The sequence below is a fragment of the Pseudonaja textilis genome, chromosome 5, assembly GCF_049901715.1.
Source record: "Pseudonaja textilis isolate UNSWEBS1 chromosome 5, rPseTex1.2, whole genome shotgun sequence".
Taxonomy (NCBI): Eukaryota; Metazoa; Chordata; class Lepidosauria; order Squamata; family Elapidae; genus Pseudonaja; species Pseudonaja textilis.
In genome coordinates, this window is record NC_141994.1 from 72410593 (window position 1) to 72432396 (window position 21804).

The window sequence follows — 21804 nt, forward strand, 5'->3', positions numbered from 1 at the left end:
CAACTTTAAAAGCACAACTATTATGACGTGGGAAAACACCCAAGCAAAGCCGAATGCCATATATATATATATATATATATATCACGTGATATATATATATATATGTGTGTGTGTGTGTGTGTGTGTGTGTGTGTGTATTTTCTTAAGTTTTCGTGGGTACTTACATGTATGGTATTCAGCTTAGCTCAGGTATTTTCCCACGTCATTGTAGTTGTGCTTTTAAAGTTGTAGCAACGTTTCGGCAGAATCTCATCTGCCATCATCAGGCTTCTGTATAGTGTTCATCACCAGATTGGAACTGGAATTAGAACTGGGGGTGGGGGGTGGGGAAGATGATGTACACCAATCTATTTAGATCAGGGGTGTCAAACTCGATTTCATTGAGGGCTGCATCAGGGTTGCATTTCAGCTGGGGGGTGGGGTCGCTGCATGGCCAGGATAGATTTGGCCAGCTCAGTATCACTCATCTCGGGGGCACCTCTGGTGACCGGGCAGGGCTGGGGACATCCTTCTGCAGCCCTCTGCCAGCGAAAACAGAACTGCATGCAGCCCTCTGCCAGTGTCAGCGTTCCAGAAAACCTCCACTCCAACCAATAACTCCAAGACAGACATCTTCTCCAAAAGTTCTGTTTTAATTGGATGGTAAACTGGCACATCTGATGAATCCCGAATCTGAAAGTTCCGGGTTTCCTTGTAATAAGTAAAAAACTACAAATCCACCCCCTGCACCCCATCATTGCATCACATGCCCCAATTGCCATCCGTCCCAACTTGAGACGTCCCCTCACCCAGATGCAGAAACAACATGACCTTGACTTAGAAAAAAGGATGTTGCTACGTCTAACCACATATACTCCAAGAAATCCCCCCTTCCCATTTTCCCAGGCTCAAAATATGGCAGTCTGGAAGCGTCTGGTCTCAATATGGCTTCCAAAGCTGACACCCAAGCTCTGTTTTTGTTGGCAGAGGCACTGCAGGCCAGTCCTTCGCTGTTTCCAGGGTGGCCCGCGGGCCAGATCTAAGTACCCCAACGGGCCAGATCTGGCCCCCAGGCCTTGAGTTTCACACCCCTGATTTAGATTAATGTTTCTCAAACTTAGCAACTTTGATGCATGGACTTCAACCCCTAGAATTCTGTCATGCCCCTGTTGGAATCTGATTCCAAAGGGGAGGTTGAACAGCTGACGGAGTGAAAGTGTGGCTTCGGTGACTATGGAGGAAACTGGGGAAGGGTACAATCTGGCTGGGCATTCAGAGGAAGACCCAGGGCCACCCTCTCTTCATCCTAGGGCACACAGGAACGGATAAGGGAGTAACGTGGGTTACGGGGGAGAAAAAGGCCCTGATTCCCTTCATTAGCTGCACCTGGGAAAACAGGATAAAGAGGATGTTTGCGCACAGCACCTTGCTGGAAACGAAGCGTGCGTTATCTTTGTCAAGTCTTATCTGGGTTCCGACATCCTCCCAACTGTGTGTGTTTCATTATCTTTTGAGTTCTGCAATTCCTTATCCTGCCCTGTCTCATTAATCGCTGCAGCTAGTGGTTTGTGTTGGTTTTTATTTATAATTTAGATGTACTTTGGGTTTGGATTGAATATCTTCCCTTTAAAAACCGTTCTTGTTCCAGCTGTTGATAACTGGACATTGGGGGCCAAGTTGGAGGAATTAAAGGGACTTTACCTACTTTTGGGACTTGGTTGCTTTTGTGCCACGCCCCTTTGGGTCCTCACAAATTCCCCAGCCGGCATGCTACATTGGGAACTCTGGGAGTTGATGTCCCCGGCAACTCTGAGACATGCCTAGGGCCGCTGCCAGAATCCTGACAGTCCACACATCTTACAAGGTGCCAAGATTGAGAAGTACTAATCCGGATGATAAAATAGGGTCCCCTCTGACGCCCGTCTGGCTTTGCGCATATTCTGCTAAGCATGAAAAACGGCATCATTATTCAGACAGTGATTTCGTTACTTCATCCTAAAGATGGGAATACATGACTTCTTCCAAGTCTCACTCACTTTTTGGGGTAAGGAAGATATTTTATTTAAAAGCTTGCAAAGGTACCCGCAGCTCTTTTTTCAAATGTACATATATTTCAATGTCTCGTTTGTCGCCATTCTCTCCCTCGCTCTTTTTTTACTCAACTTCAAGTCGTCCTTGACTTCACCACCACCGTTGGAATTGGGATTTGGGTCACCAAAGCAATACAGTTCTTCAGCGTGTCACCCTGTGCCCGGTCCCCTGATTTTACGACCGTTTTTACTGTGGTCGTTCAGAAATCGCTGCAGTCATTAAACGCATCAGGTGGTCCTGGGGGGGGGGGATGAGGTGATCCGGAATGAATTGGGTAGTCGCTCAACCAATTGCAGCCCATGTGACTACACCGTACCACAGACGTTGCAAAGGCGAACTGGTTGCCAAGACCTTGAAGCGCGATCCTGTGACTTCAGGGGTGGTGGGATTGATCCAAACTTTGAGGGCGGTCCCAAGTCACTGTTTCCAAGACCGTTTGAACTTTGCACTGTCTTTAAATGAATGGTCGTCAATCGAGGACTAGTAATATAAGTAAAATTGCTTCTATAAACTTCTCTCGCATACCCTTCTAATTTACATGCGGCAGGTGGCATTGTATGCTAAATCAATTCCGTTGTGCGTAAACGTGGACCTTCACTCTTCTGTTTTAAAACTTCCGCCTGGTTAGAATGCTCAGAACACTCCAAAATCAATCTTAAGAGTTGGAAGGGACCTTGGAGGTCTTCTAGTCCAACCCCCCGCTCAAGCAGGAGACTTCCTACCATTTTAGACAAGTGGCTGTCCCTTTTTCCCCCTGCCGTTGCGACTTACGACAGCCACTAAATGAATGGTTGCAAGTCAAGGACTACCTGTACTACATTGGTAACTGTACATTTACACAGTTGCAATATATTTAAGTGATAATAAAAAAAATAAATTTGGAAAGGACACACCAAACAATTCGCTTTCTTGAAGCTCTCCGGGTCTGGATCGAATTCTCATCAGTTCCAAGATGGAAGAATGTCATAAATAAATACTAAATAAATAAAATGATCCAGTCAAGGACGAGGAAAAGGGTTCAGAGTTACAGCAAGACAGACACTCCGTAATCTTTCAGAGCAGCCACTACAGGGAAATGAATGATATATCACATTTAAGCATCCCACACATAAATAATTAGAGAGGTGGCTGGTCGGCTCCTGCTGCTCCTTCTCCGGAGAACATAGATAAATCAGATTAATTCAACACTGGCTGAAATAAACACAGCCTTTAAAAATAACTACAAGAGTTCCGGTCTCGTATTATTTCTGGGTTTTTTTTCTAGCTGTAGAGTCAGCAATGGAAGGAAACTGAACAAAGCGGCCTAGAATTAAGGAGAAATTTCCTGACAATGAGATCAATTATTTTATTTATTTTTATTTATTTGATTTTGTCAAGCAATTATAAGATAGCAGGTCTAAGTATAAACATAGTTATGAATACGTAACTAAGTTTCACACTTACGACCGTTGTAGCATGATCAAAATTCAGACGCTTGGCAACTGACTCGTATTTACGATGGTTGCAGCGTCTCGGGGTCACGCGATCCCCTTTTGCGACCTCTGACAAGCCTAGTCAATGGGGGAAGCCAGATTCACTTAACCACCGTGCGACTAACTTAACAATTGCAGCGATTCGCTTAAGAAGTGTGGCAGAAAAAGTCGTAAAAATGGGGCAAAACTCACTTAACAACTGCCTCGCTTTAGAACAGAAATTTGGGGCTCAATTGTTGTAAGTGAAGGACTGCTGTATTGCCAGTATGGTTTTGGTTTTTGGAGCTTTTGCATGTATTTTGTGCATTATACACATAATATTCTTACATGCTGTTCTTGAGCTTACCAGGTTGCACGCTAAACGCAAACTCTGTGTTTGCTTTATTTGTTGAGCTTCAGAGATAAGTCCTCAAAGGCAGACAGGTGCATTGTGCTTACGATTTAGGAAAAAGCCTCAATTCATAAGGGCAAGTACGTTTTTGCTATCGTTAGTTTGTTCCCAGACTAAAATCCAAGGAATTATTTCCCGTTTGTTTTCTAAGCCTAATTCCGAAACTATGTTTGCATCCAAAGCCTGCAAAAATAAATATATATATTTAAATGTTTCTCTTGTTTCTGGTGAGAATTCAATCTTAGAAAATGCATTCTTGGCTAACTTTTCCATAGTTAGATATAGTAACCTCCAGCTTGGATTACCGCAAGGGAAACTTTTGTGAGATGCAAAATAAAGGCATTAGGTACAGGAGTTCAGAATAACAGAGTTGGAAGGGACCTTGGAGGTCTTCTAGTCCAACCCCCTTCTCAAGCAGGAAACCCTACGCCATTTTCAGAGAACTGGTTGTCCAATCTCTTTTTAAAAACCTCCAGTGATGAAGCACCCACAACTTCTGGTGGCAAGCTGTTCCACTGGTTAATTGTCCTCACTGTTAGGAAGTATCTCCTTAGTTCCAGGTTGCTTCTCTCCTGGATGAGTTTCCATCCGTGGCTTCTTGTCCTGCCTTCGGGGCTTTGGAGCTTGACTCCATCTTCTTTGGGGCAGCCCCTCAAATATTGGAAGACTGCTATCATGTCACCCCTAGTCCTTCTTTTCATTAATCTAGACATATCCAATTCCTGCCACCATTCTTCATATGTCTGTTGAATTTAATTTAGGTATTTAATGTAAGTACTCCTTTATCTCTAGTGAAACATTTCAGGTGTTTCATGGCTTATTGAAATGTCAGTAGGCTGTTTCAAGCGGGCTTATTATGTTGCAGCATTGCAATCTATCTATCTATCTCTATCTTGATCTCGATATATATAGATATATATAGATATTTTAGATATATAGCTATATATATACATGTATAGATAGATAGATTTAAACATAGCTTTTACCCGAGTGCTGTGATCAGGTTAAATGCAGAGTTATGAATCTGGTAGTCTTAACATATATATATCCTGGTTGTACAGTTTTTAACTGTTATTTGTTTTAATTTGTTTTACAATTGTTATTTGTATATGTCTTTTGGTGTTGTTCAGTTGTATGTTGTGGAAGAGCACCTTATTTCGTTGTTCTCAGGTTTCTGAGTACAATGACAATAAATTTATCTATCTATCTATCTATCTATCTATCTATCTATCTATCTATCTATCGCAAGTAGAAGAGAGAGAGATAGGGAGATAGATAGATAGATAGATAGATAGATAGAGAGAGAGAGAGAGAGAGAGAGAGAGAGAGAGAGAGAGAGAGAGATAGATAGATAGATAGAGATAGATATAGATAGATAGATAGATAGATAGATAGATAGATAGATAGAGATAGATAGATAGATAGATAGATAGATAGATAGATAGATAGATAGATAGATAGAGATAGATAGATAGATAGATAGATAGATAGATGCAGGACTTGGTGTGTTCGGATCTTTTCCCGTGTAAGATTGAGAGTATCTTGGCAACGTTTCAACGAGGTCCCACTCACCATCTTCAGGCTGGTGCTTTCGGCTTCACGCTTGTGCGAGCAAAGCTCAGTCACCCAAGAGTCCTGCATCCAGTTTTGGTCACCACGCTTTGCTCGCACAAGCACGAAGCCGAAAGCACCAGCCTAAAAATGTTGAGCGGGACCTCGTCGAAACGTTGCCAAGATACTCTCAATCTTACACGGGAAAAGACCCGAACACGCCAAGACCTGCATACCTGTACCCGTGAAAATCTACGAAAACAAACAAACACACACACATACACACACACAGAGCACACATGCATATATAATACAATAAAATCCTGTTGTCTTTGTTTGTGTTTTCCTGCTGAAACTTTCAGTTTTGAAAGGAGTATTAAATGGTAAAAGGTCTCTGACACTCAAAACACCTTCTCGCGATATGCCGCCGTGGCAGGAATGGTAGAGCGTATAAAGGCAACCAAGGGGCGTTGTGTGTGTGTGTGTGTGTATTTTTTTTCCTTCTCTTTTTAAAGCTGTCTGTATTTTGCAGTTGGGGAAATGTTTTAACCTCATGACATGCCCTTCTCTGATCCTAAAGAACATCGCAGCTGACACTTTTGTTCTGACACAAAGTAACATTACATGCTCCGTAGCACATCTCACTTGGAAAGTACTTGACAAGTGGGATTTGGGTTGAATTTCCAGTCCTGGCTTTTCTTTTCTTTTTTTTTAAAAAAAAAATCATTTTAGAAAGTAGACATTTTAGAAATTAAGAGAGTCAGTCTTGTGTAGGGGCTAAAGGGCCAGGCTAGAAAGGGGGATGACTGTGAGTTCTAGTTTAGCTGTAGGCATGAAAGCCAATTGGGTGACTTTGGGCCAATCATCAGGAGACAGGGAGTTCTGGTCCCGCCTTAGGCATGAAAGCCAGCTGGGAGACTTTGGGCCAATCATCAGGAGACAGGGAGTTCTAGTCCCGCCTTAGGCATGAAAGCCAGCTGGGAGACTTTGGGCCAATCATCAGGAGACAGGGAGTTCTAGTCCCACCTTAGGCATGAAAGCCAGCTGGGAGACTTTGGGCCAATCATCAGGAGACAGGGAGTTCTGGTCCCGCCTTAGGCATGAAAGCCAGCTGGGAGACTTTGGGCCAATCACCAGGAGACAGGGAGTTCTAGTCTCGCTGTAGGCGTGAAAGCCAATTGGGTGACTTTGGGCCAATCACCAGGAGACAGTGAGTTCTAGTCCCGCGGTAGGCATGAAAGCCAATTGGGTGACTTTGGTCCAATCACCAGGAGACAGGGAGTTCTAGTCCCGCCTTAGGCATGAAAGCCAGCTGGGAGACTTTGGGCCAATCACCAGGAGACGGTGAGTTCTGGTCCCGCCTTAGGCATGAAAGCCAGCTGGGAGACTTTGGGCCAATCATCAGGAGACAGTGAGTTCTAGTCCCACCGTAGGCATGAAAGCAGCCTAGGTGACTTTGGTCCAATCAACAGGAGACAGAGAGTTCTAGTCCTGCCTTAGGCATGAAAGCCAGCTGGGAGACTTTGGTCCAATCACCAGGAGACAGGGAGTTTTAGTTCCGCTGTAGGCATGAAAGCCAATTGGGTGACTTTGGTCCGATCACCAGGAGACAGGGAGTTCTAGTCCCGCCTTAGGCATGAAAGCCAGCTGGCAGACTTTGGACCAATCACCAGGAGACAGGGAGTTCTAGTCCCGCCTTAGGCATGAAAGCCAGCTGGGAGGCTTTGGGCCAATCATCAGGAGAGTGGGAGTTCTAGTCCCGCTGTAGGCATGAAAGCCAATTGGGTGACTTTGGTCCAATCACCAGGAGACAGGGAGTTCTATGAAAGCTGGCTGGATGACTTTCCCAGACCGTCTCAGCCCAACCTACCTCGCTGGGTTGTCGTGGTGAAAATAGGAGGAAGAAGGCGTGTGGATATGTTCACCACCTTGAATTATTTGTAAACCAAGATGGGAAAAATTAAATAATGATAGCAATTCCTTCTATTGTTTTGATGTTGTATATTTAAAAAATAAGATTGCTGATGATTGCTGAAACTATTCAGTTTTGCACTGAGTAAATGAATACTTTGTTGTGAAAAGATTTATAACGTAAAGGCTGCCAATCACTTTGAGTTAGGAGGAATTCCCCTCCCCTCTTTTCCTGAAATAAGGATAAAGGAAATCTGTAATATCTCAACAAGATTCTGAATGTGGCATTTAAGTTATTAGCATTTTCAGGTTGTTGCTAGTAAGTATCTTACTTATTGCACCTATGAGGAGGAGGAGGAAGAGGAAGAAGAGGAGGAGGAGGAGGACTGGTGGGGTCTTGGTGTTCTTTAAACTTGTTAGTTTCCTGGCAGATATTTCATGACCCAGCTAGGTAACATCATCAGTGCAAAAAGGGAGTGGGGTTTGTGGAGTGGAGGAGGCAAAGCGGGAGGAGGAGGAGAACTGTGGAGTCCATGGTGCTCTTTGAGCTTGGTTGTTTTCTTGCAAATGTTTCATGACCCAATGAGGCGACAACATCAGTGCTAGAAGGGAGGGTTGTTTCCTTTTAGCTCTGATGATGTTACCTAGTTGGGTCATGAAATATCTGCAAGAAAACTAACAAGTTTAAAGAACACCAGGACCCCACCAGTCCTCCTCCTCTTCCTCCTCCTCCTCCTCCTCCTCCTCCTCCTCCCCCACCCCTCCTCCACTCCCAGTCCTCCTCCTCTTCTCCACAATCCCCCTTTCTTGTAGCACTGATAATGTTACCTAGTTGGGTCATGAAACGTCTTCAAGGAAAGCACCAAGGAGCCCACCAGTTCTACTCTGAGCTACAAATATTCTTGTCATCCCAAGACAATCCCTATCAAATTTCTGACTCTCATTTGTCCAGCACGTTGTGTTTTTTCCATCCATCAGCCTGTTGCTTCCAACACTTTCCACGCCCTTATCTAATTTATCAGCATGACTGATCTCTTGGCGTTATCTTCTTGTAACTGTTTGTGTGGGAGTTTTTCGTTTCCGTCAAGAATATTCGGAGCTTGGAAGCAAAGTGAAGGAATAAAAGGGGCTTCACCTGTTTTCTGTGACTGTGTTTTGTATCTCACCCTGGGTCATCACAGGGTGCTTATTTCTATGTGATCCCTGTATATCTTATGAGCTCAGTTTCTGGATGATTTTGGTTCGTTTCATTTTTTTTTATTTGTCCCTGAAAATCGTTTAACTTTTGTTGAAGTTGGTAGTGTATAAATTATAAGTAATCCTCGACGTGCAACCACAACGTAGCCCCAAATCTATCTTGCTAAGTGAGAGATTCGTTAAGTGGGTTTTTGCCCCATTTTACAATCTTTCTTGCCACAGCGGTTGAGTGAATCACCGCTGTGGTTAAATTAGTCACCCCGTGGTTAAGTGAATCCAGCTTCCCCGTTGACTTTGCTTGTCAGAAGATCGCCCGGACGCTAAATAACCATCATAAATATGAACCAATTGTCAAGTTTCCTCATGTAAACCACGTGATCATGAGGATGCTTCAGCGGTCATAAGAGTGGAAAACGGTCATACATCCCATTTTTCAGTCCCGTTGTAACTTTGAACGGTCGCTAAATGAGCTGTCATAAGTTGAGGACACCCTGTATGGCGGAAATCGAACGAAACAAGGTGCTTGGATGAAGATTCTCACAACACCAGCAATAAGATAACCACCCTCTGCTTCAAATCCCCCATGGACGCCAAGCGACCAATTTATGCAACCTGGCGTTCAGTGCAAAATACGAACGAAATCCCCATGTCTTTTAAGTTAATAATTTTCCAAGGAGGAGGCCGGATGTATTTCCCAGGGGGAGCGTTTTTCGATGCTCTTAAGACCTCTACCATGATCCTGAACTTTCTCGAAGGGAGGGGGCATAGAATGAGTCCTCGGTAACACTTCACACACTTCAGGCATGTTCATACATATGTAGATGAGTCTTCCGGTCTGGGGGGCTGTTTCCCCAGACGAGCCTCGTCGAGATGGCTGGGTTGCATCAGATAGCAAGGAATTAGGAACTCAAGTCAAGGGTTCAGCCAATCACCGGACTTTGATGATAAATGCACCAAGGGCCATAAATAGTCATGAGTTGACTGGGAAGAGCAGCCTCTTCTGGGTCTACAGGATTTTATGTTACTATTACTGTATTTTTCAGAGTATAAGATGCACTTTTTCCATCCCCCCAAAAGTGGGTGGAAATCTCTGTGGGTCTTACACAGCAAATGTTGCCGCAGCCACACCCACCTGCCACCCCACACCCTTTGACCTCCGCTTCCCAGCAATTTTTCTCCTTGCGGCAAACAGCCTGTTTCGGCTTCAACACAGCCTGATTAGCACAAGCAGCGGATTGTCCTCCCGACGATCAGCTGTTTTAGGCTGCAGGGATCGCCATCACCTATTGCTGCCTCTGGACACCGCATTTTTGGCCTCCGCATCCCATTTTGGGCCTTCATGCACCCCATTTTTGGACTCCGCATCCCATGTATGGTCTCTGCATACCCCCTCTGCATCCCATTTTTGGCCTCTGTGTGCCCCATTTTCCGCCCGTTCTGATCTGCCCCGCCCGGAATGGGCCAAAAATGGAGCACGGAGGCCAAAAACAGGATGTGGGGTCTGAAAATGGGTGCGTGGAGGCGGCAATAGGAGATGGCTGTCCCTACAGCCTGAATCAGCTGATTGTCGGGAGGCCCATCCAACCGACAATCAGCTGTTTGTGCTCATCAGGCTGCGCTGAAGCTGAAACAGGCTGTTTGTTGTTTTCCCGGTTTCCTCTCCAAAAGTTAGGTGCGTCTTATATTTCAGAGTGTCTTATCCTCTGAAAAATACGGTAAACGGAAATACTGAAAATATTTAAAAACTGCCACGTTTAAAGATGAATTTAAAGTGGTCAGTTTCAGCTTTGGGGAACCTGCCTTCCCAACTGGGCCTGGTTTTGTTTTGGATCCATGAAAGTTTCTTCTTCAGTAAAATTACAGGTAGTCCTTGACTTACGACAGGAACGTGGACATCTTAGTCTCCTTTTAATTGTCATCTTTTTGAGCAGACTTCCCTGGTCTGCCCTCCCCCAGATGTTTGGGGCTGGCAGTTCAAGGCCAAGCACATCAGGAAGGAAAGTATCTTGTTAGGAAAAGCTATTCCAGAGGCTTTGGTTTTGTTTTTCCTATATAATGTAATATAAAAACTATAATATAAAAGCAATTTATATTGTTTTATTGTTCCCTAGTATGATAGGATTGCTTATTAGTAACCTATAACGATCACTTAGTGTTGTATCTTAGAATTCTTGAATGTATTTTATTTTTTTCTTTATGTACACTGCGAGCTTATGCACCAAATTCCTTGTGTGTCCGATCAGACTTGGCCAATAAAGAATTCTCTTCTCTTCTCTTCTCTTCTCTTCTCTTCTCTTCTCTTCTCTTCTCCTCTCCTCTCCTCTCCTCTCCTCATTCTCATTCTCATTCTCATTCTCATTCTAGTTTTATTCTCATTCTAGTTTTATTCCTATTCGTATTTTATTCTATTCTATCCTATCCTCATTCTGTTCTATTCTAGTTTTATTTCTATACTTATTCTATTTTATTCTCATTCTATCCCTATTATCTATTTTTTTCTATTCTTATTCTCATTCTATTCTAGTTTCATTTCTATTCTTATTCTTGTTCATGTCCTTGTTCTTCTTGCTCTTCTTGTTCTTCTTGTTCTTATTCTTATTCTATTCTTATTCTGTTCCGTTCCGTTCCATTCTCATTCTCATTCTCATTCTGTTCTATTCTAGTTTCATTTCTATTCCTGTTCTATTCCTGTTCTATTCTATTCTATTCTATTCTATTCTATTCTATTCTATTCTATTCTATTCTATTCCATTCCATTCCATTCCATTCCATTCTGTTGTTATGCTAATTCTTGCAATTAAATAGTATCGACTCCAGGTGGTCCTCGACTTACAACAGTTCATTTAGTGACCATTCGAAGTTACACGGCTCTGAAAACAGTGACCTCTGCCCGTTTGTCACACTCACGACCATTACGGCGTTCCCATGATCAAAATTCAGATGCTTGGCAACTGACTCATACTTATGACAGTTGCAGCATCCCGAGGTCACGCGATCCCCTTTTGCGACCTTCTGACACGCCAAGTCAATGGGGAAAGCCGGATTCACTGAACAACCTTGTGGCTAGCTTCAGTTAACAGCAATTCACTTTACAACAGAGTCAAGAAAGGTCGTAAACTCAGGCAAAACCCCACTTAACAAATGTCTCACTTAGCGACAGAAATCTTGGGCTCAATTGTGGTCGTACCTTGAGGACTACCTGTATATTGGCCACAAAAAGCCACAAATAAGAAGGGCACAGCTAAGGAGTAGATTGCAATGTAAAGATCACTTCCCAGTTTTTAGTTAAAGAAAATAAACAGCTCTCTGTGAGCCATTGAGACTTGATGGATGGAGAGCTTCAAACCATAAGGCATCATGAAGTATATTTCTCATTATTAAATGAAATATTGTTTAATTTGCTGCGAACTCTTGAGGCTGTCTGTTTACCTCCTCGTTCCTTAAGGTAGCCACGCTGGATTCCTGCAAAATGAGATTTACTGGCTTATTTAAATAATACGCAAAAATGCGACACTCTCCTTTTTGTGGCCAGTCTCCCCCCTCTTTTCGATTTATTTAGGCCGCTACCCAGGCATGGCGAACTGACACAATTAAACAGAATTGCTGAAATATTTATCATGATCTCAATTTTATTTAAGACCCCTGGAAGGTCACCTTTAAACACCGGGTGAGCTTCAAATTGGAAATATTGCAGTAGCCACCAGTTGGTGCCAGATCTTTTAAATGCACCGGAGTTGGACATGACTCAGTGGCAGCCAAATAATTAAAATATTTAGCAATCCCAGGGATACAGCTGGCAAGGAAATCCCTGTTGAGTTTTGGGGCCTTCGGTTGGTAGTTCAATTACCCTCTGGCCAGAGCAGTAACGTTCCTAAGGACTGCTAAAATTGAATCGACTGCGATTGCAGAAATATTTAGAATAATACCAAAGGGGTATTCTTCGAAATCAGTTTCTTCTTGTGAAGGCTTTGGCTGAATCCCTTAGCCTCGACTTCGTTTTGCTGAATGCAGAATCTTTCTTCACCCCATCCTTTCCTCATTTCTGTGGTCACCCCTTTCATCTTCCTGCTTTTCTAAGACAAAGAAAGGAGGATTGTCTTCTTTTATTAGAAAGAAATATGTCAGGCCGTTTGGTGAGGTTGTCATTTGAATTTGATCTAGGTAAATCTTATATGAAGTCCCCGACTTATAACGGATCGTTTAGTTACCGTTGAAATTTACAACGGCACTGAAAAAAGTGATTGATGACACTTGTCACACTTTTCCCCGTGGTCATGTAATCCAAATCCAAACTCTTGGCAAACTGACTCATATTTATGACGGTTGCAATTGGATCCAATTTTAGAATAGAATGACCAGTCCTAGAAGGGATCTTGGAGGTATTCTAGTCCAGTGGTCGCCAACCAGTGGGCCGTGAGAAAATTTTGGTGGGCCGCAGAGAAATGTCACCCCCAAAGCAATTAATCCAGGTTGCACAGAAACACAAGGCTGCGCATCCCACATGGCCCACGGGAACCTTCCCCACCCACTCACTCCTTACCTGCCTGCTATTTTTCCTTTTTTTTTTTCTTCCGACCATCAGCTGTTTTGCTGTGCCGGGAGATTTAGATTAGGTAGGAAGCAGGAAATGGTTGGATTTCTTGCTTTCTAGCTAGTCTTTAGATCTTCAGCTCTGCTTTTAAGCACAGCCGAACCTCCCTTAGGACTGAAGGTTCTATTATTCAGTGCAGACTCAAGGCAAGCAAATTTTAGGTGACAGACTGAGCGAGCCGATGGCAGATAGATAGATCTCTGAATGATTCTGTGAGCAACTCAATCTGCCTGCCTGCTTTGCCTGATTTTGGGTAACAGTTACTGTTTTTTGATAAAAAAAATTCAATATTTACATACATGGTGTGTTGTGAGTTAATTTTGTGAGTTTGCTTGCTAGCAAATTTTATGAGCTTGCTTGCAAGCAAATTTTATGTGACAGACTGAGCTAGCCAATGGCAGATAGATAGATCTCTGAATGAATCTGTGATTCTGTGAGCAACTCAATCTGCCTGCCTGCCTGCTTTGCCTGATTTTGGATAAAAGTTGCTCTTTTTTAATAAAAAATTCAATATTTATATAAATATTTATAATATTTACAAACAAGCCATGCCCAGCCAGTCACATGACCACCAAGCAATACCCACAAATTAGGCCACGCCCACAGAACCAGTTGGTGGCCCCTGGGATCTAAAATGATGAGTTTGGTGGTCCCTGAGGTCCAAAAGGTTGGCGACCCCTGTATCTAGTCCAACCCCCTGCTTAGGCAGGCGACCCTACACCACTTCGGACAAATGGTTATCCAATCTCTTCTTAAAAACTTCCAGTGTTGGAGCGTTTACAACTTCAATTTTGTGATTTTCTGACAAGCCAAGTCATGGGGGAAGCCAGATCCACTAAACGACTATCTTACTAACTTAAACAACCGCTGTGATTCGCTCAGTAACCGTGGCAAGAAAGGTCGTGAAATGAGGTAGACCTCACTTAACCAACATCTGACTTAGCAACAGAAATCTCGGGGCTCAGCTGTGGTCGTAACTTGAGGGCTACCTGCATTTTACCTGTAATGACTTTGGCAAATAGCTAAATCAACTTTTATCTTTTGTTCAAAGGTGTCGGCCGTAGAATCCCTGGAAGGACCCCTCCTTCAGGTAGAAGGATTAAGTGACCTGAGGCTGGAACTTCACAGTAAGAAGATGAACATGCATTTAGTTCTCATAGATGAACTCCACCGTCACCTTTACATCAAGTCTACCAGTAAGATTGGACAGCGGAACAAAGAAAAGGGGAGGATAAGGTCGGTCTCATTTATTTATTCATTCATTTAGCCACTCATCTTGTAATTGTGACTCTATTAATGCAGGAAAACGGGGTGCTCGTATCTAGCAAATGCGTCCAGTGGCAGACAAAAAAGCCAGTACAATCCTTAGCTGCATTAACAGAGGGATACATTGAAGATCAAGGGAGACACTAATACCACTCTATAAAGCCTTAGTAAGGCCACACCTAGAGTACTGCATCCAGTTTTGGTCACCACACTATAAAAAAGAGGTTGAGACTCTAGAAAGAGTGCAGAGAAGAGCAACCAGGAGGATTAGGGGACTGGAGGCTCAAACATACAATGAACGGTTGCAGGAACTGGGCCTGGCTAGTCTAGTGAAGAAAAGGACCAGGGGAGACAGGATAGAGGTCTTCCAATATTTGAGGGGCTGCCACAGAGAGGAGGAAGGGGACAAGCTATTTTTTAAAGCACCTGTGGGCCAGACAAAGAATAATGAATGGAAACTGATCAAGGGAAGATTCAACCTGGAAAAAAGGAGAAATTTTCTGTTAGTGAGGACAATCAACCAATGGAACAGAAGTTCTCTTTGGAAGTTGTGGGAGCTTCATCCCTGGAAGCTTTCAAGAAGAGGCTGGACTTCCATCTTTCAGAAATGGTGTAGGGTCTCCTGCTTGGGCGGAGGGTTGGGCTAGATGACCTACAGGGTGCCTTCCAACTCTGTTAATCTGACTTTAATCTGACTTTAATGAACAAAAGAACCAGGGGAGACATAATAGCAGTCTTCCAATATTTGAGGGGCTGCCACAGAGAGGAAGGGGTCAAGCAAAATGGTGTAGGGTCTCCTGCTTGGGCAAGGGGTTGGACTAGATGACCTACAAGATCCCTTCCAACTCTGTTAATCTGGGAAAAAAACGGAAATTTGGACAGAGTTGTATAAATAGCAATAGCACTTAGACTTATATACCGCTTTATAGTGCTTTACAGCCCTTTCTAAGCGGTTTACAGAGTCAGTCTCTTGCCCTCAACAATCTGGATCCTCATTTTACCCATCTTGAAAGGATGGAAGGCTGAGTCAACCTTGAGCCTGGTCGGATTCAATCTGGCAAATAAACCAACTGTATAAATGGGACATACCATTTTTCACTCTTATGGCAGCCCGGCACGCGGTGTGGGGAGGGATATTTTTGTGCGAGGGGCAGCTGCATGCACAGTTTTATTTGTGTGAGTGGCGTGTGCGTGTGCTCACATGGCCCGGTTGCGAATAAGCCACAGCCCACAGTTTGGGGACACCTTGTATAAACCAATTCAACCTTGAAAAAAGCATTCATCATTCTAGGGGACAAATAAACCATCATTATTTTCCCTTTCCCTTTCAAGTGCCCATGTAGGATGGCATTTTGCGTTGTTTTGATGATGATCGTTTGATGGCTGGCCATGTTCTGTTTGCAGTTTTTGGATACAAAAGCCTTCCAGATTTTCATTTTTTGAGACCGTTTCAAGGTTATCAAACCGTACAGTCACAATGTTGTGGTATCGTGAGCTGCAAATATTCAATTCTTCAGGAAAGTTGGAAGGGACGGGTATCTTCCCAAACCAAAGTTAAAACAGTGTATAAAATCATATTAAAGCTACAAAGCTAAACAGTTTAAAATGTTAAAAATAAAATCGAAGCTTTGCCGGTACTTCGTCCTCACATAATTCCCTCAGGGATGTCGAGATCTGTTATAGAAACTTCAATCTTCTCATTTACATTTCTGCCATTTATGAATGCCTGCCGGAGTTCTCTCCTAGCTCGCAGCGGTTAAGTTTAATTTCTTTTCATTGCAGTTCTCATGTGAAGGATGCCTCTGCTTTGCCTCACCTCGACGTTACTAACTTATCCACTCCTCGCAAGTTTGACTCCTCTCAATTTAGCACTACAGGAAATTCCAGCGGTGAGTGATGAAATTATATATATTTCCATGTGCATGTGGGTGCCTTTCAAATCTATTTTTTAAAGTGCCTGTAGGGTCAGACAAGGAATAATGGCTAGAAACTGAACAAGGAGAAATTTAACCTGGAAATAAGGAGAAATTTCTTTACAGTGAGAACAATCGACCCATGGAACAGAAGTTGCCCTCGGAAGTTGTGGGAGCGCCATCACTTGAGACTTTCAAGAAGAGACTGGACTGCTATTTGTCAGAAATGGTGTAGGATCTCCTGCTTGGGTGGGTGGGGGTTAGACTAGATGACCTACAAGATCCCTTCCAACTCTGATTATCTGTTTGATCTGTCTGCTTGACCTATTTGGAGATTACTTCTGCAAGAGAAAGCTTTGAATTCAGATAGGACTTCAGCTGAAATAAATGTGAGGAAAACTGTGTGTGTTTATGTGTGAGAAGGAAAGAGACGGTGTGCAGACACACACGGATTAGTTTTGCATGGCTAATCATTCTTACAGGGTTCTCTTTAGTCCGGATTTGCAACAAGAACCAATGTCGTGTCTATCAGAATTTCAGCCCATTATTGATCACAGATTTGTTTGTTTCTTAATGGAGTTTGGATCTGTAAGCCATCAAATCTTAACAAGACTTAAAAAGAATGCAAATACACAACAAAAATTTAAAAACCACAGTGAGAACCACAAGACGCATCACCCTCCTTTTCAAAGAATAATCCAATATAAAGAATAAAACTAAATAATACACATAATTCCATGTGATACACAGAAAGGACTGAAATGAGCAGAAATCTAGTTTTCCTGACGTGTTCATCTTCCTCATTAGGCTGAACAGCTTCTGAGTAGAATGCGGCCTTTTGTAGATATGTACAGTTGAAATTGTACGTAGAATTAATTGTACATTTGGAAATCTGTCGATTGCAGAGCTACTTTGTAACACAGCTAGACATTTATTCGAATAACTCTTATTTTATTATTTTATTCAATACTCAATTTTAATGCTATAAACTTTCACATGAAATTAGAATTTATATTGAAATATTAACCATTAAAATTTAATATTATTACCTTATAAAACCTAAATGTTAAATTTTGTTCAGGTTTATCTTAAGTTTATTTTAAAACCCAAGGCAGCAAACATATCTAATATTCCTTCCTCCTCCTATTTCCCCCCCCCCACAACAACAACAACCCTGTGAGGTGGGATGGGCCAGGGACGGGCTGCTATCGGAGTCTCGGAGAGGGCGAAAAACAGGCCTCTCGGAGGCTCCGGAAGGCCAGAAATGGGCCTGTTTCTGGCCTCCAGAGCCTGGGGAAGCCATTTTCTCCCTCCTGAAGGCTCAAGGAAAGCCTCCGGAGCCAGGGGAGGGTGAAAACTGCCCCCCTCCCGCCATGGTGCAGGAGGCCGATTAGGCCACGCCCACCCAGCAACCGGGCAGAGAACCACTTGCTAAAATTTTGAAGCTCACCCCTGGGTTGGGCTGAGAGAAAGTAACTAGCCCGAAGTCATCCAGCTAGTTTTCTTGCCTAAGGTGGGACTAGAACTCCCCATCTCCCGGTGATCGGTTCAGAGTTACCCAGCCGGCTTTGTCGCCTAAGGCAGAAACTAGAACTCACGGTCCTCTCTGTCATTATCCCAAAGACACCCAACCAGCTTTCAAGCCTAAGGCAGGACTAACACTCACCATTTCCCGGTTTCTAGCCTGGTGCCTTCCCCCACTAGACATGGGTTTATCAGAACGGAATTTGTCACGTCTTGAATCAGAAAGGTTCTGGTTTAATCTGTAGGATTCGTCTGGGTTCTTCGGCGCCCTTGTTTCTCCAAGGTTTTTAATGGGTGGGGGGGTGAAGCATTTGGCAGGGGAATTTGAGACGAGCCGGAACAAAACAGACAGATGAGGTGACAGCGTTCGGATTATAAGGGCTGTCGCAATGATGATTTCCCATCTGGTAGTAGCTTTCCCACTTCCTCTGTCCTGGCTTTGACAGGCACCATTATTGAACAGGTGAGGCTTTTGATGCAACCCTAAGTGGAAAATAGCCGAGGTTTGCAACTTTTGACTGGCAGGTGTGCTGTTAAGAGGTAGCACATCGACTCCCCGTTGATGAAAACGTTCCTGCAAATATCCTCCCCTCAAGAACTGTGGCCGCCACTGACCCTTCCACAAGATTTACTTCATTCCAATTATTTTTATCGCTCTGAGTGGCTTATAAGAAACAGTTTTTGGACAAGTTCTTGACGTTTGCTCCGGCATTCACTTAATCTGGAAGGGACCAAACCTGGATGTGTTTTCCTCAGAATTGGCTTGAGTTACAAACTGAAATGATCCTCCCCAAAGCCTCCCCCCGCTTTTAAAAAAAAATCACAGTGATTAAAAAAAATTAGCAAAATGAGAATATTGGAAATTACTGAGGGTTACTTTGTTACCACTCTCTGTTTCTTGTTATGGGCCATATATCATCTGACATGGCTTCATCACTGAGGGAAGATACGCTAGAAATTGCAACCTCTGTGGAATACATAGAAGAAGAACAGGCTCCAACAACCAGTACAACCTACTGTGTTTCCCCCAAAATATGACTGAGTCTTATATCGGTGTTTGCTCCAAAAGATGCATTAGGGCTTATCTTCCAGTTAGGTCTTATTTTTAGGAAAATACGGTACTAAACGTGTCTGTCTGGCTGATGATCTTAACTGAGGCTTAGTGTTGTGGTTCGCCGGCAGCCTGTGCAGACGGCAGCGGAATCGGACAGTGGAGGAAGAACGGGGACCAGTTCAGGAGTCTGGAGAGGACTCGGATGAGAGTCCTGCGTTCGATGCGGAGATGGGGCCAGGACCATCTGGGAGTGGGGTGCTGACTCAGGAGCCTGGCAGCAGTGAGGCAGAGGAACAAAGGGAGCCTGTTCCCAGTGCGTGTATGCACAGAGCTGCCAGAAGGCAAGACCAGCTGAGACGAAAGGGGTGACTCGGGAGTAAGGCTTGGAGGTGGTTGCTCCTCCCATAAGATATAAAGGACAGGCAAAAGTGAAGAAAACTTTGGAAGAAGCGATTTTATTCGCTCTGTTCAGATTAAACCTTGAAGCTCTGTGTGGACTTTGTACTTCTTTTTACAGTTCATTTGGCACTTCAGTTGTTGGCAGCCATTCAAAGGAGATGAAAGATATGCACCTTATCTCGAGAGACTGTTTGGGACTCATTACGGGCTAGGAACGAACATAATTCCCAGCGTTGAAATAAAATGAGAGTTGCTTTAACTAAGCATGTGCTTAATTACATTCTCGGAAGCCTTGGTCAGAACACTTAATTTTGAGGGTAGGGCTTATATTATGAGCATCTTGAAAAATCATCACGAGGGCTTATTTCCCGCTTGGGTCTTATTTTCGGGGTAACGTGGTAATCATCTGCCATGCTATTGTAAGAAGAAGAAATAGGAAGAATAGGAAGAACAGCATCTGAGCCTGCAGCACAAAAATACATTCCAGGTAGTCCTCAATTTACGACCACAATTGAGCCCCGAAATGGTTATAAGTCATTTTTGTAAGTCGGAATGGTCACTAAACGAACTGTTGTAAGTTGTAAGATGGAGAGAAAAAGAGAAAGAAAGAGAAAGAGGAAGGGGCTGACTATTCCAGATTGGATTCTACTCGGGGTCTCAGTTCTTGAAGCCCAGATAGAACATAGAACAATAGTCCTGGAAGGGGCCTTGGAGGTCTTCTAGTCCAACCCCTTGGCTCAAGCAGGAGATCTTATCCCACTCCAGGGAAATGGCTGTCCAGTCTCTTCTTGGAAACCTCCAGTGTTGGAGCACCCACTACTTCTGGTAGCAAGCTGTTCCACTGATTAATTGTTCTCACTGTTAGGAAGTTTCTCCTAGTTCTGGGTCGCTTCTCTCCTGGATTAGTTTCTATCCGTTTCTTCTCGCCCTGCATTCAAGGGTCCCGGAGAATAGGTTGACCCCCTTCTTCTCTGTGGAAGCCCCTCAAATATTGGAAGACTGCTGTCCGATTAACAGAGTTAGAAGGGGACCTTAGAGGTTAGTGAATGATTTGGGTTTGTGCCTCTCCGTATCTCCTGGGTGTCAGGAATGAAAGCGAATACGGGTGTGCCAGATAACGTTGCAGGATCCAATCTGAGTCTGTCCCCGGAACCAGAGGTTTACTCTTTGAAGCTTTTGGGGGTCATGTTGGGGGCTCATCCTCAAGGAACTTCTCCCTCTCCACAACTTCTGGGCGTGCCTCGAGAAACTCTTTCACGATTTGGGTCGGTCTTTTTTTTATATATAGATATATATATATATATATATATTTTTTTCCAGGAAGGGAAGTCAGCTTGATAGAAATCAAGGAAGATTTAGACCTGGATCCCGAGGAGAACAGCTCGGTCTTTATGGGCATCCTCATCAAAGGACTCGCCAAACTGAGAAAAATTCCAGAGACCATCAAGGCCATCCAGGATCGTTTAGAGCAAGAACTGAAGCAAATTGTCAAGAGGTCGACCACCCAGGTGGCAGATAGTGGCTACCAGAGAGGGGAGAACGTAGTCCAGGAAAATCAACCCAGGTAAGACCCACCCTTTCCTTTTCCTTTTCACTTCCCTTTTCCCTTCCCTTCCCTTCCCCTCCCTGTCCTGTCCTGTCCTGTCCTGTCCTGTCCTCTTCTCTTCCCATCCCTTTTCCTTTCCTCCCTTCCTTTCCTTTCCTTTCCTTCCTTCCTTCCTTTCCTCCTCTTTCTTTTCATTTCCCTTTCCTTCCTTTTCCTTTTTCCTTTTTCCTTTTCCTTTCCCCTTTCCTTTCCTTTCCTTTCCTTTCCTTTCCCTTTCCTTTTTTTCCTTTCCTTTTCCTTTCCTTTCCTTTCCTTTCTTCCTTTCCTTTCCTTTCCTTTCCTCCTTCCCTTCCTTCCCTCCCCTCCTCCTTTCCCTTTCCTTTCCTTTCCCTTCCTCCCTTCCTTTCCCCTTTTCCTTTTCCTTTTCTCTTTCCTTTTCTTCCTTCCTTCCCTCTTCCCTTTCCCTTTCCTTTTCCTCCCTCTTAGCAATAGCGCTTAGACCTATATACTGCTTCCCAGTGCTTTCCAGCCTTTTCTAAGCAGTTTACAGAGCCAGCCTCTGGCGCTGTTGCATTTTACCAACCTCGGAAGGATGGAAGGTTGGGTCAACCTTGAGCTGGTCAGGAACGAACTCCTGGCAGTGAACAGAGTCAGCCTGCAATACTGCAGACTCGCCACTGCCCCACCACAACTCTCCACTGCGCCACACGGGAATAGGGACAAAGAAGACTCAAATGTGGCTTTCTTTTTATTCTTTTGTCTCTTCATTGTCCTCAAACAGCCCAGATTAAAGGGGCCAAACCCAATAAATATCTTGCTTGGCAACGGAAATTTGGGGGTCAATTGTGGTCATAAGTTAAGGACCACTTGCACCATCATCATCATCATCATCACCTTCATTTAATGTCCGCATAATCCC

The 21804-nt window shown here is 43.8% G+C and overlaps 1 protein-coding gene across 1 annotated transcript in view; it reads left to right on the forward strand.

The window, feature by feature from the left end:
* Nucleotides 1-21804, forward strand: part of EXOC4 (exocyst complex component 4) — a 367177-nt gene that overhangs the window by 57386 nt on the left and 287987 nt on the right. The window contains exons 4-6 of the mRNA XM_087935338.1: nucleotides 14235-14419; nucleotides 16232-16338; nucleotides 20660-20903. Coding sequence (XP_087791464.1) covers nucleotides 14235-14419; nucleotides 16232-16338; nucleotides 20660-20903 — 536 coding nt within the window. The remainder of the gene's footprint in view (nucleotides 1-14234; nucleotides 14420-16231; nucleotides 16339-20659; nucleotides 20904-21804) is intronic.